The following is a 16,891-nucleotide window of genomic DNA, read 5'->3' on the forward strand; positions in this document are numbered from 1 at the left end:
AAGAAGCTTGGTAGCATTATTAACATTTTTTTTTTTTATTGTGAATGTTGTCCTGTTATATTCTGTATGTAATATTAAGCCTTTACTGTGTACCATGTACAGTGGGAAGAACAAGTAATTGATACACTGCCGATTTGACAGGTTTTCCCACTTACAAAGCATATAGAAGTCTGTAATTTCTATCATAGGTTTTTAAGTAATTAATTAGCATTTTATTGCATGACTTAAGTATTTGATACATCAGAAAAGCAGAACTTAATATTTGGTACAGAAACCTTTGTTTGCAATTACAGAGATCATACGTTTCTTGTAGTTCTTGACCAGGTTTGAACACACTGCAGCAGGGATTTTGGCCCACTCCTCCTTACAGACCTTCTCCAGATCCTTCATGTTTCGGGGCTGTCACTGAGCAATACGGACTTTCAAATCCCTCCAAAGATTTTCTATTGGGTTCAGGTCTGGAGACTGGCTAGGCCAGTCCAGGACCTTGAGATGCTTCTTACGGAGCCTCTCCTTAATTGCCCTGGCTGTGTGTTTCGGGTCGTTGTCATGCTGGAAGACCCAGCCACGACCCATCTTCAATGCTCTTACTGAGGGAAGGAGGTTGTTGGCCAAGATCTTGCGATACATGGCCCCATCCATCCTTTGCGTGCGCTGCAGGATTTTAATCCATGACGGCGTAACCCTATCCCCGATTGAGTGTGTGGACAGGTGTCTTTTATACAGGTAACAAGTTCAAACAGGTGCAGTTAATTTAGGTAATGAGTGGAGAACAGGAGGGCTTCTTAAAGAAAAACTAACAGGTCTGTGAGAGCCGGAATTCTTACTGGTTGGTAGGTGATCAAACATTTATGTCATGCAATAAAATGCTAATTAATTTTAAAAAATTATAATAATTACAGACCACTACATGCTTTGTAAGTAGGAAAACCTGCAAAATTGTAAATACTCTTTCTCCCCACTGTATGTTCTTTAGTTTTGGGGATCAAATGGAGTGCCATTTGGGACGTAAACAGGGTTCTTTCCCAAAGTATCTACACTTTCCAATGTAGACTGTACAGAAAACTCCAAGATGCGCAAGGGTATAACACTATATGTTCATCAACCGTTCAAGGGGAATTTGTTTTGGAATCGTGATGCGTTTCCCCGTTTCCTCAGGTATACTTGACATTCTTTATCAGATGGTCCTGTAAGTTGGAACAGTGATCATGCAATTTTAAACAAGGCTCATACTTATTCTTTCTTTAAACAGGTATTTCATTGACCGCGGTGAGCATGGTGAAAAGTATTTCAACGTCGACATGGACAGCGGAGTAATAAAGATCACCCAGAGTTTGGACCGTGAGGACATACCCTGGCACAACATCACAGTGATGGCCTCGGAGGTTGGTAGGTACCCAGGGTTTCCGTTCATACCGTGCTGCCACAGGATACGTGCAAGTGCGTACATACATACACAAATCCATGTATTCATGTTTACGGTGGTTATATGGTATATTCAAACTGTTTGGCAGTCGAACATTACTTTCCCATAAAATGTTGGCATTTGCATGTATGTGATTATCCCTGAGACATGAATAATTGCACACTTCAAGTGCTTTCAATATGCTGTGTTAACAATTAGCATCAATAATGATAAGGATCATGGATTAAGTTACAGGTGTGTCTCCAAAAATCTGAATATCGTGGAAAAGTTAATTTTTTCCCCGTAATTCAAATAAAAAAACATATGTTTCGATCTTGATGATTATGGCTAATTGAAATAAAAATCCATTATCTCAAAATATTAGAATAAAAAATGACAATATAGAAATTTCTGATAGGTCCCATCAGCCAATCAAAAGCTTTCAAAGCCATGGCATAACTTTCTGGAATAAACTTCTGACCCACTGTCTTATAGTGCATAATAAGTGGAATAAGCTCTTTGTAAACAATTGTTGGAATAATTTCATTGTGTCATGCACAAAGTAGATGTCCTAATCAACTTGCCCAAACTATAGTTTGTTAACATGAAACCTGTGGAGTGGTGATTTAATTTGTGTATGCCTACAACCTAATTGTACACTGATCAGCCATATCATTATGACCACCTGCCTAATATTGTGTACAGTAGGTCCCCCTTTTGCCGCCAAAACAGCCCTGACCTGTCTAGGCATGGACTCCACTAGACCTCTGAAGGTGTGCTGTGGTATTTGGCCCCAAGACGTTAGCCGCAGATCCTTTAAGTCCTGTAAGTTGCGAGGTGGTGCCTCCATGTTTGTCCAGCACATCCCACGGATGGTCAATTGGATTCAGATTTGGAACAATGAGTTCAAAGTCAACACTTTGAACTCATTGTTGGTCAGAAACCATTCCTGAACCAGTTTTGCTTTGTGGCAGGGTGCATTATACTGCTGAAAGAGGCAAATGCCATCAGGGAATACCGTTTCCATGAAAGGGGTGCACATGGTCTGCAACAATGCTCAGGTAGGTGGTACGTGTCACAGTAACATCCACATGAATGGCAGAACCAAAGGTTTTCCAGCAGAACTTTGTCCAAAGCATCACACTGCCTCCTTGCCATAGTGCATCCTGGTGCCATGTGTTCACCAAGTACACACACAGGGCCATCCACGTGATGTAAAAGAAAAATATGATTCATCAGACCAGGCCACCTTCTTCCATTTCTCTGTGGTCCAGTTCTGATGCTCACATGCCCAATGTTTGCACTTCCTGGCAGTGGACAGGGGTCAGCATGGGCACCCTGACTGGTCTACAGCTACGCAGTCTCATACGCAACAAACTGTGATGCACTGTGTGTTCTGACACCTTTCTATCAGTACCAGCATGAACTTTTTCAGCAATTTGAGCTACAGTAGCTCGTCTGTTGGATCGGACCACACGGGCCAGCCTTCGCTCCTCACATGCTTCAATGAGACTTGGCCACCATGACCCTGTCACTGGTTCAGAGCTTTTCCTTCCTTGGACAACTTTTGATAAGTACTGACCACTTTCAGACCGGGAACACCCCATAAGGGCTGCAGTTTTGGAGATGCTCTGACAAAGTCATCTAGCCATCACAATTTCCTTGGCCATTTTTCCTACTTCTAACACATCAACTTTGATGACAGAATGTTCACTTGTTGCCTAATATATCCCACCCACTGACAGGTGCCATGATAATGAGATAATCAGTGTTATTCACTTTACCTGTCAGTGGTCATAATGTTATGGCTGATTAGTGTATGTAAACTTCCGATTTCAACTGTATCATATAAAACCTCAAGATACAAATGTGAGCAAGATGCAAAACTGTATACTGGGTACAATTACTTGTGATGAAGTGGTATGTTTGCAATCTCTCATCTGATCTTGCAGTAGTAATATTATTAGTTGTAGTAGTAGTTGTGGAAGTAAAAAATTAAATATAAACTACTACTACTAGCAGTGTTGGAGAACATTACTTTGAAAAGTAGCAGATTACAGTTAGTAATTACAGTTGCCATGGAGTAACTAGTTACATTACTACTAGTTACTTACTTGCTATATATATATGTATGTATATATATATATATATATATATATATATATATATATATATATATATATACAAACAACTATTTGTTACTTGCTGTAGAAAGTAAGGCATTAAGTAACTTAGTTACTTTCAGACCTTTGTCAAAGCCCTTTGATTCCATATTCAAATGTTGGTCACGTTTAAAGGGTTATTGGATTATTACATAGCGAGGTATTGCTTAGTCGGTGTCAGTCATCAGCATATGACATTATCAATCATGAATCATTATACAGCAAGTGTGACCAATTATATCAGCAAGTAATCATATACCATAATCAGAAACCATATTTGCATTTAGTTCTTTAATCAATAATCTCTTAAAAATCAAGAAATTATTTTGTATGGCAAGTGCTTACACCAGGGCTGGCCCTGACCAATTTGGTGCCCTGGGCAAGAATTTAGTTGGTGCCCCTTGCATCGCAGCCAATAACACCACCAATCATTGTTTTCCCTACACTCACACAGAAACCGTAGCTTTATGTCTTCGAGATTTTCTTTATTTTAGAAACAAAAAAACAGTATTAAATAAATAAGTGACATAAAACCAATTAGAAATACAATATAAAAATGTAATGAGAAAACTATATTACAGAAACCTTAGTGCAGTAGGTATAGCCTAATATAGCATTGTTCTACAGCCTTACTCACCTTGTCATTCTTGCAGCTTCTTTTTTCTCTTTTTTTCTCCATTGACTAAGACTATTGAATAGATAGACATACTGACACCTTTTCCAGTCTTTTTGGTTCAGAAACGTTAAACTGTTTTTTTTTTATTTGATAGGGTCCTCTGAGAACAAACTCTGTTCTTACCTTATCAGTCAAAACAGATGGCCAGTCAGTAGGGTCTATTGGCGCAGCCTTTTTGTAGATGCCTGATGCTGCGTCGCTGGGCTGTGCTGAGGTAGAGGAGACAGGAGCACTTGATGCTGCGTCGCTGGGCTGTGCTGAGGTAGAGGAGACTGGAGCACTTGATGCTGCATCGCTAGACTGTGCTGAGCAATGGAGCATTAACATCACTCCAAGTTTGAATATTCCGCCACACACTATTAAGCATTGTGTTAAACTGACTAACGTTTTTTATTAAGTTTACCTCCACCTCAAATTGCATGTGTGAACTGTATGGCTTTTGCCACTGGTCGTTTTAACAGCTTATTAGCCAGTAATAGGCTTACTAGTATCTACTAACTTACTACTTGGAATAGTCATAAGAAGTGAACAATTGCTACAGAGACCTGCTTCCGGACCTAACTGTACATTGTCAACAAAAAAAAACTTGTTACCATTAAAAAGCAGTCTGACTACTGTAACATTACGTTGACTACTTTGTAACGAGTTACCTCCAGCAGTGACTGCTAATACAAATATAATGCAATAGCTTCTGACTCTAGTGGGTGAGATCATTCATCCCCAGTACAACTGAGGGCAGAGGGTTTACTCTATAAAATTGTTAAATGTCTCTGTACCTCTCTTCAGTGTGATGGCCTACCTGGCATTCAATACCTTCTACCATGATAACAGGATATAGAATTTCAGTGAAAGCAACACCTAAATTATTGTGATATTTGGGCAGTCATAATCAACTTTTTTGTTTCTATACAACCATTAGTCCTGACCTAGACTTTCTCAGTGAAAACTCAGGCATTTACATTTTCTTAATTGGGGCTGATTGTTATTTTTTGTACAACTGTAGGTTTTTGCACTTATAATGTACAGCCATAATGTAAGTCTTATTTATTGTTACTAGCACTCATTTTCTACAGTAGCAACACTTTTGCAATTTTACAGTACCATGTATTTATTGTTGGTGGCTGGTCTTTTATCCAGTTAATGAGAATGTATTTGCAGGCCACAGAGTTTATTTTTTAAGAATATAGATTAAAAAAAGGAAATAAATAAAATAGAAGGATAAATAGGAGGATAAAATGTTAGAATAGATTGGTTCAGCATTTAAGACTGTCCTCAATATTTGCATATTTGTATGTCAAAGGGATATTATGCCATAGGCTAAATGCAAACACTCAAGTAACAGTATAAGATGGAAAGTCCTAAAACAAAAATTAAATTAAAAAAGTACTTTTCTAGCATTCAGTGAATTCAGTATTAGTAGGCTATTATAAAAGTTTCAGGTTCCTTTTCTGTTCCGCCTCACTTCCTCCACTCCCTCTTTACTCCTCCCACATCTTTGCTCCACATTAATTGCCTCCAACTCTGTGAAAAACTGTTTTGGTACTGCACAGGTAATTGATATCATCTCCAATGTGCAAAACAGCTCTTCAAATATTACCCCTGAAAACACTGGACTGAGCAAAGTTCTGGTTCTGGTAGGTTCTGGTAACATCCCTGCAGAGGCCTTGTTTATACAGTACCTGGTTTTAACACATCCATATTCTGATTGAGTCCACATTCATGTGTTAACGATTAAAAAACACTTTGGCATTAAGTGTGAACATATCTTGCTTGCCATCACAGAATGTAATCAGACAGACATCGTGGCTGGATATTTTAGAAGTGGAGAGAAAACTGGGCAGTAAATTCATTTAAATGCTAAAAATCCCTCACTGGAAATACATTTGAATATCATTCAATATAATGGCATTATTGTGTCTAAAAATAAATATATATATAGCAGGGAATGAAGTTATGAATATTTTGGAGGAGTAAACAAATCCCAAGTCACAATGTGGACACCTCTTAGTACTATTGTATAAAGGATGTAATATGAGCAATTTCTGAGTATGGATAAGAGCAGTGTTAGCACTGTTGTGTAAAGAAGTTGTGTAAAGAAGTTTCTCTCACAAACACACACATCTCCTTTTTGCTCCTTTTTTCTAAACAATACACATACTCAATCATCACTTCCTTTTGGGTTTAATAATAAATTGTATGACACTATTCCAACCTTCTTTAGCATTATGCAATCTAAATGTGGCACCATTCCACTATTCATATATTTTAAAACCATTTTCTATCATGGACTTTTGAAGTGGACACGCTTATTTATTGTAGCTAACTTCACAACTGTGCATCTAGCAGCTCAAATGTTGCTAGCTGTGAGAATTTTTTGAAAATAATTTGTGTTGAGCTACATATTACTACTGTCAGTACCAGTTAGACATGAAGCAATTTATGTATGTAGGTTTCTTTGCTAGCTATCTAGCTATATATCTAACTTAATTCCTAATCTCTCACACCATGCTTTAATGAATTACTGCTAGTGACAGCTTCGTTCAGATTCTGTGCATAGGACAACATAATTCCAGACCAGACAGCATTAATGTAGATAGTTTTAGAATGGTGTGTTGTACCGCAGCTCAGCATTCAGTTTAAGAAGATAGAACAGACAATTGGAAATGACATGGAGGAATAAGACAGAATCAGAAATGTCCAGAGAAGAGAGCATTGATAGTGATCAGAGTAAAAATGTGTGGACTACAGTGGCAAGCCAAATTAGAAAATTAGAATGCTGGATTCTTTTAAAACCAGGTCTAGGTCTGAATCGTTTTTGGTCGGGTGTGTGTTTTTGAGGGTTTCACTGGTAGACGCAGTTGACGTCTCGTTATAGATGAGCTGTGTAATGTGGCATTGGGTAGTGATAAGAAATGGCCTCCTTAGACTTTTTGTGTGCCCCTGGACAAAAAAGTGGTGTTTTGTGCCTCAAGAAGATTTCTCACTGGAATGTATCATGGATCTTCAAAGCAGAGTGCCAATCAATGGTGTTATCTCTAGGGTGTCGCTGGAAGTGAAAATAGAAGATATAACCGATGAAGTAGATGGAGTGCTTGTTGGATGACAGATAATAAAGATGGTGGTTGGAGTGAAGAAGTTTTCTCCATCTAGAGTCTTGTTCTTTGATTAACAGTCCCATCTCAAATAAGTGTTTTGATATTTTTTGCTGAATAACTCACCCAGTGCAATGAATGCAAAATGTTTGGTCACGTGGCAAGTTTTTCTAGTGGAGAATGGTACTGTATTCCAACTTCCCCCAAGTTTGCGGAGTACCTCTGTTAAGCCTGAGGTGCTAAGGGTAACTGCTGCCCGGCATGTCTCATATGTGGAGATGATGAGAAGAGTGTAAGAAGGGAGTGGTGTTAAAGGAAAAGGGGCTGCAGAGTCTACACCACCAGCGAGTTACAAGCTCTCAGATGACATAAAAAAAGTGGGCTTTGTGTTATTTCTTGCTTATTGCACTGCACAAGCAAAGAATACAACACAGAAGATACAAAAGCATGGTGATTATTGTTTGTGAGTCTCACAGTTTGTGTGTGTGTGTCACAAGGAAAGTCATCCCCGTTTCTGTAGCAATTAAGGAATAATAAGGAATTAATTATTCTTTATGAAATGAGAAAAAGGTACCAAATGACTCCCAGCTACAATCACTGACATTAAGTTGTAGTTTTACATAAGGTCACAGTAAGGTCAAAGGGAGACATGCTGTATTGTGCCTTAGTAGGCTCTATATCTTTTCTTTTTGTTTTTCTTTTCTTGAGTGTTTTATTAGCCTGAGCTGAAAAACAAGCTTGTATGCTCGACCCATGCTATGGTGGCATAAGCACATACGTGCAACTGCCATTCAAAAGTTTGGGGTCACTTAGAAATGTCACTTAGAAATTTTTAAATAACATTAAATTAATCAGAAATACAGTGTACACACAGTTATTAATGTTATGAAAGACTATTGTACCTGGAAACGGCAGATTTTCAATGGAATATCAACATAGGCATACAGAGGACCATTAACAACCATCAGTCCTGTGTTCCAATGGCACGTTGTGTTTGCAAATCCAGGTTCATCATTTCAAAAGTCTCATTGATAACTAGAAAACCATTTTCGATTATGTTAGCACCACTGAAAACAGTTGTGTTGATTAAAGAAGCAATAAAACTGGCCTTCTTTATGATAGTTCAGTATCTTTAGCATCAGCGATTGTGGGTTTGATTACACACTCAAATTGATCAGAAACAAATAACTTTCTTTAGAAACTTGTCAGTCTATTCTTGTTCCGAGAAATGTAGGCTGTTCCATGCAATAAATTGTCAAGAAACTGAAGGTCTTTTACAACAACATGTACAACCTTCACAGAACAATGCAAACTGTCTCTTACCAAATACATTTGAGTGTCTAGTTTGAGAAACAGTTGAACAGTTGAACAATGAAGAACAGTGAAGATGCAACTCTGGGATGCGGGCCTTCTAGGCAGCAATTCAAAGTGAGTTTCTAAGTGACCCAAAATATTTTTATGGTATTATATATCTAAATAATGCAAAAACGCTTTTACTGTTTAAGCTGACCCTCTTCCTCTGTTTCACCTGTGATTAGTGATAGAAAGCAGGGCTGTATGTGAAGAGGAATTACTTTACCTAAGCTAGTGAGAGAGATAGAAGAGACGTTACAGTGTTCTCTCAATGTACAGTACATCTGTATCAAGAAGTGCATGCAGTACCAATTCAAATGAATGGGTAAGTGTGTCCAAATCTTTGACTGGTACTACAGTACAGGTCAAAAGTTTGGACACACCTTCTCATTCAATGTGTTTTCTTTATTTTCATGACTAAGTGTGAAATAACTGAAAACATGCCTTATATTTTAGATTCCTCAAAGTAGCCACCCTTTGTTTTTTTGATAGCGCTGCAAACCCTTGGTGTTCTCGCAATGAGCTTCATGAGGTAGTCACTTGAAAAGATTTTCACTTCACAGGTGTGCCTTGTCAGGGTTAATTAGTGGATTTTTTTCCCCTTATTAATGGGGTTGGGACCATCAGTTGTGTTGTGCAGAAGTCAGGTTGATACACAGCCGACAGCCCTATTAGACAACTGTTAGAATTCATATTATGGCAAGATCCAATCAGCTAAGTAAAGAGAAACGAGTGGCCATCATTACTTTAACAAATGAAGATCAGTCAGTCCAGAAAACTTTGAATGTGTCTCCAAGTGCAGTCGCAAAAACCATCAAGCACTACAACGAAACTGGCTCACATGAGGACCGCCCCAGAAAAGGAAGACCAAGAGTCACCTCTGCTGCTGAGGATAAGTTAATCCGAGTCACCAGCCTCAGAAATCGCAGGTTAACAGCAGCTCAGATTAGAGACCAACTGAAAGCCACACAGAGTTCTAGCAGCAGACACATCTTTAGAACAACTGTTAAGAGGAGACTGCGTGAATCAGGCCTTCATGGTCAAGTAGCTGCTAGGAAACCACTGCTAAGGAGAGGCAACAAGCAGAAGAGATTTGTTTGGGCCAAGAAACACAAGGAATGGGCATTAGACCAGTGGAAATCTGTGCTTTGGTCTGATGAGTCCAAATTTGAGATTTTTGGTTCCAACCACCGTGTCTTTGTGCGACGCAGAAAAGGTGAACGGATGGATTCTACATGCCTGGTTCCCACTGTGAAGCATGGAGGAGGAGGTGTGATGGTGTGGGGGTGCTTTGCTGGTGACACTGTTGGGGATTTATTCAAAATTGAAGGCATACTGAACCAGCATGGCTACCACAGCATCCTGCAGCGACATGCTATCCCAACCGGTTTGCGTTTAGTTGGACCATCATTTATTTTTCAACAGGACAATGGCCCCAAACACACCTACAGGCTGAAGGGCTATTTGACCAAGAAGGAGAGTGATGGAGTGCTGCACCAGATGACCTGGCCTCCACAGTCACCGGACCTGAACCCAATCGAGATGGTTTGGGGTCAGAGCAAAGGCTACTTTGAAGAAACTAGAATATAGGACATGTTTTCAGTTATTTCACACTTTTTTGTAAAGTACATAATTCATAATAAAGGAAATGCATTGAATGAGAAGGTGTGTCCAAACTTTTTGCCTGTACTGTATATATATATACAGCTCCGGAAAAAATACCATTGCACCTTTTTCATTCCTTTCCAAAAAAGTCAAAAAGGTTTTGAGGGAAGGACAGAAGCGTTCAGTTTATAGTGGTCTATTAATTTTAACCCTTCTGGTTCCTCACTCAAAACTTCCTTTTCGTGGTCTCTTTTTCCGGAGCTGTATACAAGAAGACTCTTAGAGATGTAGTTCTGCTAAATGTGTTTTTTTTATTCTTGTGTTGATGAATTCTCAAGAACATACTGCTCTCTCATTGCTATATAAGATCTTTTTTTCAACTTGCATTTGCCAATATTATCTCTGGCCAAATGAGTATATTCAAAATGTTCATGTACAGTTGCACGTATCCACATTGCTCTTCCAATAAATAAGTAGCTTAGGTCAATGTCTGTGAGGGTACATTTACTCGCCGGATGACCTCAATTAGTTTTGCAGGCACCTGAGCCACCAGAGGGATTCATTAGAGTATGATTGGGAAATCCTTTCTTCATGCTCTCCTGGGTAATACTAGTTAATTTGCATCACCAATGGAGCTTCTATGCCCCTTGTAAGCTAGTGGCACTGTCTAGGCTAAAATCTGGACTGTGGTGGCCAGCTTGGTGGTATCCCTTTGTTAACTGGGATTCCCTGAAAATACATAGGTTTAATGATTATTTTAAGTACAACCCTGTACAACGCCATGTTGGGACACTGCGTAAAATGCGAATAAAAACAGTATGTAGTAAAGTGCAAGTAATTGCTCCCTGTTTTTCATTGACAATAATACAAAGACCAAATATCAAATATTGAAACTGAGAAAGGTTCTTGTTTTTTGAAAAAGACATGCCTATTTTGAATTTGATGCCAGCAACACATTTAAAAAAAGTTGGGATAGGGGCATGTTTACCGTACCACTGGGTTTCATCACCTCTTCGTTGCATCACCTTTGTCGTATTTTTAATTTCATAATGTGCCAAAAGCTTTCAATGGGTAACAGGTCTGGACTGCTGGCAGGCAAGATTAGCACCTGGTCAATATACTACAGAGCCATGCTGTTGTAATATGTGCAGAATGTGGTTTGGCATTGTCTTAAAAATAAGCAAAGCCTTCCCTGAAAAGGACATTGTCTGGATGGCAACATATTATGCTTCAAAACCTGTATTTATTGTTTAGCATTAATGGTGCTTTCACAGATGTGCAAGTCACCTATGCTATGTGCACTAATGCACCCCCATACCATCATAGATGCTGGCTTTTGAACTGTGTGCTGATGCCAAGCAGGATGGTCCCTCTCCTCTTTAGTCCAAAGGACACAGCATCCATTTCTTTTTTGTCAGACTACAGAAAAGTTTTTCACTTCATCTCAGTCCATATTAAATGAGCTTGGGCCCAGAGAAGTGTCAGCGTTTCTAGATCTTATTTATATATGGTTTCTTTGCATTGAAGAGTTTTGATGAGATCCCCAAAGTCGTCAGTTTTACATTGAGAAACGTTATTCTAAAATTGTTGCACTATTTACCTGCACAGTCTTTCACAGTGGTTAACCCTCCCCATCTTTACTTCTTAAATCCTCATTCTCTCAGCGATGCTCTTTTTATACCCGATCATGTTACTGACCTGTTGCCAATTAACCTAATTAGTTGTAAGATGTTCCACCAGGTTATTTTTTTAGCTTTTCCCAACTTTTCCTGTCTTTTGTTGCCACTTTCACAGCTTTTTTGAAACATGTTGCTGGCATCAAATTCAAAGTGCGCATATTTTTCAAGAAACAGTGACAATTCTTTGAGTTTGATATGTTGTCTTTGTACTATTTTCTATTTAATGTAGGGTTTAAATGATTTTCCCATCATTGGATTCTGTTTTTCTTTACATTTCACCATAGCGTTCCAACTTGTGAGGAAACATGGTCATATTTGCATATTTATATTGTTGGTTGAAATGGAACATTCAGACCTTGGCAATATTTGTAATTATATAATCAACTATCAAATTAATCATAATATTCCAATGTTCTCTTGTATTCATAACACTTTGTTGAAAATATATTCCACACATTCGGGCCAGATGACTTTGGGAATTCCTGTCAGGTAATTTGGCTAATTTGTAATCACAATTGCGCAAATCTGACAAGCGGGCTGAATACAAATCTACTATTATTTAAAGATGCAATATGCATGTTTAAACATTTCATGTAAAACATGTGAATAATCTGTTTCTATCAACTATGATGTATTCAAAATGTTTCACAAATAAGGTGGCACCGAATGGGAGTAAGAGATTGTGCTGTTTAACTAGATCATTCTGATCCATATACCTCAATATCAAGATTTTGTCTACTGGGAGAGTTCCAACATTTTATTGAGCCAATGGGTAAAGACAAATAAAAGGAACAAAGGGAATCAGATTTAATTGGATTCTGTGAACCTTTTTTTGTTGCTGTCCAGGATCTGATCAATCCGGCAGTTCACTTTCTTCAGAAAATACTTGGGTTGGTAAAACACCAAACCTGGTAACCCCTGAACATGCTGAGCCACCTTGCGCCCCGACCTGCAAGATCTGTGTGGCATTGTTGGTAGTCCGCAATGACGCATCTGTACTTTGAGGCAATTACTCTACTGCTGCACCATTTGGGACTCCCACGTATGGTGTTTTTTGAGCAGCAGGAGGGATTTGAGAAAGGGGAAGATTCATTGGCAGACAGGCATGATGTCAGTGATTTTTTTCAGGTAAGAAACTGTGTTCAAGGATGCTGCACAGGTATCTGAGAAGGAAAATAGGTTTTTAATAATCAGCATTTGTTTTTTTGCAGAACGTTTTTACGTTTGCCTTGAACACATTAGTTGGAGGTCGGAGATCAATGACTTCAGAGTTCCCGGTTTCTCATTAATTCTCTATTCACAGAGTCTTACTGGAAGTGCCTTGACAAGGCTACCTGATGGGAGACTCTAAAAAGTAAACATTCTATCACATGCAACGATTTTGGCAACAGTTATCTGTAGAATATAGGACAGATTTGCAAAGTTATCAAAGTCTGGCCCCAACATTTCATCTGTACTTGTCCCCTCATTATTCCATCTGAAAGGCATCTGAGCTAGGACAGTTATTAGCTGCTGGTGAAGCGCTTCAGTTTGAATGAGATCATGGAGCGCTGTTCACTTTTTGTCCCATCCTATGATTTTTTGTGGCCTTGTTCAAATTCTACACAGTTTTTGTTTTCATATAAAGCACACTAAATCCATCAGTAAATATCACAGTAACATGTGACTGCTATTTCTGCATTCCCTAGGGTATCCCATTTTATATTAGTTTTTTGTCAGAAGTGGGACAACAGTGTTTTTGCCGAGTGTGTATGAATTGATGGCCATAGCGCTCCGTACATGACAATGTACATGGTGAAGCCCTCATATATCTGAGAGTTTTCTCTTTATTCATACTGCACAGGCTTTTAGTGCATCGCAGTTGTTATTTATCATCCAGAGAGAGTGGTACCTTATCACAGAAATATCCATCCACACAGTGTAGTAGATTTGGCAGTCAATATGCTGAAAAATCGCTTATGAATGTATGAGAATGAAATGACCCAATAAGTTAAGTAAGCTAAAGCATTTTGACCATCTAGTAATCCTAACCCTTATGCTAACCTTTATCCTAGCCCTTTCCTTAACCATTATCCTTAAACTTCTTCTTAACCTAACCCTAACCTTAGCAAGCAATCTTAACGAATATAGTGTAATTAGTTTATACAACCTCTTGTCTTTACGGTTAATGTGTTGGCTTGAAACTTGGAGCTGGCTCCTGTAAAAGTATCCAACAGATGTGAATATGTGATGGACATTGCTGTTGACAAGCGTGAAGACACTATCAAATTTGGAATGGCAGGGCTTTCTTTATAATAATTAGACATTTTAGTTTTGGCCTGTTTTGTTCCGGAACCTATTCGCCAGGATTTGGCAACTCACGTAGCATGACAAATTATGTTCACTGTTTGCTATGTGAACTTTAGAAGCAATAAGAGTTACTAATTAGAGTAGCCTCCATATGAATTATCATGAAAAAAACACTATATAAAAACATTGATTGAGCACCATGTACAGTATTCTAGTAATGGATTATTATTGGACCAGCCTGGGCTTGTTTGGCTTATACAACATAGCCATGAGACTAATGGTCGTTGCTGTGATGAGAAAGATGAGTGCCTTTGTCTCTCACAAAACTAAAAGGTAATTCACTTTCTCTCTCCTTCCCTCTGCACTGATGGCCATGAGCCTGTAACTCTAATATCTCCAGTGGAGCACTTCATAATGTGTATTTCTTATAGAATCATAGCCACAGGAAGTTATAGATTTACTGTTTTCTGTTCAGAAATGAATGAAATAATTCAGAACACTATACCGGGAGTAAGTCTATAATTTAGCCGCAGATGATCAATAACTTCTTATAAAAAAAAAAAGATGTGGACTGTAGGATTCCCTACAGTCAGGAAAGTGCTGCAAATCTGTCAGTGAACGACAGGCAGCCAAAATAAAACTTTTGCGTTATCTAAAATACAGGAAAACAGTGTTCATTGAATTGCTAAAAAAATAAGAATTGAATCAGTCTGTATACTTCCATAATATTTCTGCAACTTCCAAACTGAGTAACATTATCATATGTAAGCTATTAAAGAGAGATTGGCTTTTGGTTTATAGTTGGTCTGTGACCCACGCATCATTTCACACGTCAGTGAATCTCAAAAGGTGTTTTAGTACTATAAGTTCTTAATATTAATAATATATTTATATATTTATTTTATTTGTTCATGCATTCTAGTACCTAATAGACCCCTGCCACCCCCCCTCCTGCACTTACATTGTGTTCTGGAACCTCCTGATTCTTTCTTATTAAGCACTGAGGAAAGTGGTTATGAAACAAACCTAAGCCAACACCTGCTGAGCTTCTGTTGTCATCACATTTAAGCTGGCGGCTTAACAGTCACTGGACCCGGGTTCACGTTGAAACTACCCCCGATATTCTCGTCAGCATTCTTCCAGGGTGTTTTAATTGTCCCCACACATTGTTAGTTGCAACTACTAGTAGTTGGAGAAGATCAGCTTCAGCAAGGTGATCTACAAAATTGTATTCCTTGCAATAGACTAGGCTTTGTACGATTAAGACCACATAACTTCTAATTACATCTACTGTGTTCATAAGTTTGTGTTGATATTTTCAATGAGAGTTTATGTTGATGTTCCTTTTTTCCCCTTCAGACAACCCTAGTCTCGTCAGCCGCGTTCCTGTCACCGTGCAGGTGTTGGATGTCAATGACAACCCTCCTGAAATTAACACAGATGAAGAAGTAATCGTGTGTGAGAGCTTGAGGCCAGGACAGGTGAGCATCCAAAATTTAAGTGACTGTAGCACACACACACACACACACACTCGCACACACACTTAAGACAGAAGGTACTCCTGTAGACCCCCTTGTTGTCATTAGCACATGTATTATGCAATGGGCATGTCTTTCCTTCAACGGTTTGGACTAAAGAACAATCTTGAGAGAATGAGAGAAACAGAGAGGGTTAATCATTATTCATTAAAACTTTCAATCTGGGTGGCAAATCATGAATGCCCTGACTCATTACAATGTGCTCTCGGTAATGTCTTATTAATTGTGAATGAAATGTGAAATACTGCAGAGATGTAAAGAGGATAGGCAAATGGGAAGAATCGGGAATGGAGGGGAGAGGGATGGATAGGTTGGATAATAATCCTGGAATCATTTAAAAGTTTGATTGAAGAAAAAATACAAAGAAGGATACATCCATCCATCTATAGTATTAAAACAATTTAAAGGTTGGAAAAACAAATCTAAGGAAGTTATTTAACTCATAATAACCTGGCAAGTTGGCAAAGCAATTTCATAATGGTTCCATGCTGTACACAGTTTTGAAAATGAAACATGTTTAGGTTGAAGTAGAGTACAAAAATACCTTTAGCAAGTCTCTAAATGCCTTACTTGTCAGCAGTTGAGGTAATAGATTTGCAGTCAAAGCGGCAGCAGTTTCAGGCACCTCAAAGATTCGTTCTCATGCCACATCAAAACCTTACCCACAGTGGCAAGGTTTGATGGGTCAGCCTTCTTCCTGGGTTTCTATCCCTGGGCTGGTTCTCAACCTCATTCCAATTAAGGGTAACAAGCTGAAAACAGTGGCAGAAGGGTCGCCTATAAGAGCACCTCTGTCAGGTCTTTGATGCCTGCTTCCAATGCCAGGGGACTGGAAGCCTGTAGCAGAATTGATAGGACGTCAACAATCAGGCTTCCATCACTAAAAAGTGGATGGTGAAGAAATGCAGTTCTCAGAGATATGTTTTATTATGAGACAGGATCTTTGCCTGAATAGGCTTCTCTTCCCTATAACCAGAGTCCTGTTGACACTGGTCAAACATAATGTATTATACAGTGGATATAAGGTGACATTTCAGGATATCTTTTATTAAATCATTATGCCAAATACATTGGTCAGATTGATATCTAAAG

At 38.7% G+C, this 16,891-nt stretch overlaps 1 protein-coding gene across 6 annotated transcripts in view; it reads left to right on the forward strand.

The window, feature by feature from the left end:
- Positions 1-16,891, forward strand: part of LOC105019405 (cadherin-18) — a 266,296-nt gene that overhangs the window by 216,451 nt on the left and 32,954 nt on the right. For all 6 annotated transcript variants that reach the window (XM_020041619.2, XM_010885567.3, XM_010885566.3 and 3 more), the window contains 2 exons: positions 1,253-1,389; positions 15,621-15,742. In XM_020041619.2, coding sequence (XP_019897178.1) covers positions 1,253-1,389; positions 15,621-15,742 — 259 coding nt within the window. The remainder of the gene's footprint in view (positions 1-1,252; positions 1,390-15,620; positions 15,743-16,891) is intronic.

Source organism: Esox lucius, chromosome 21 (genome assembly GCF_011004845.1).
Source record: "Esox lucius isolate fEsoLuc1 chromosome 21, fEsoLuc1.pri, whole genome shotgun sequence".
NCBI lineage: Eukaryota > Metazoa > Chordata > Actinopteri > Esociformes > Esocidae > Esox > Esox lucius.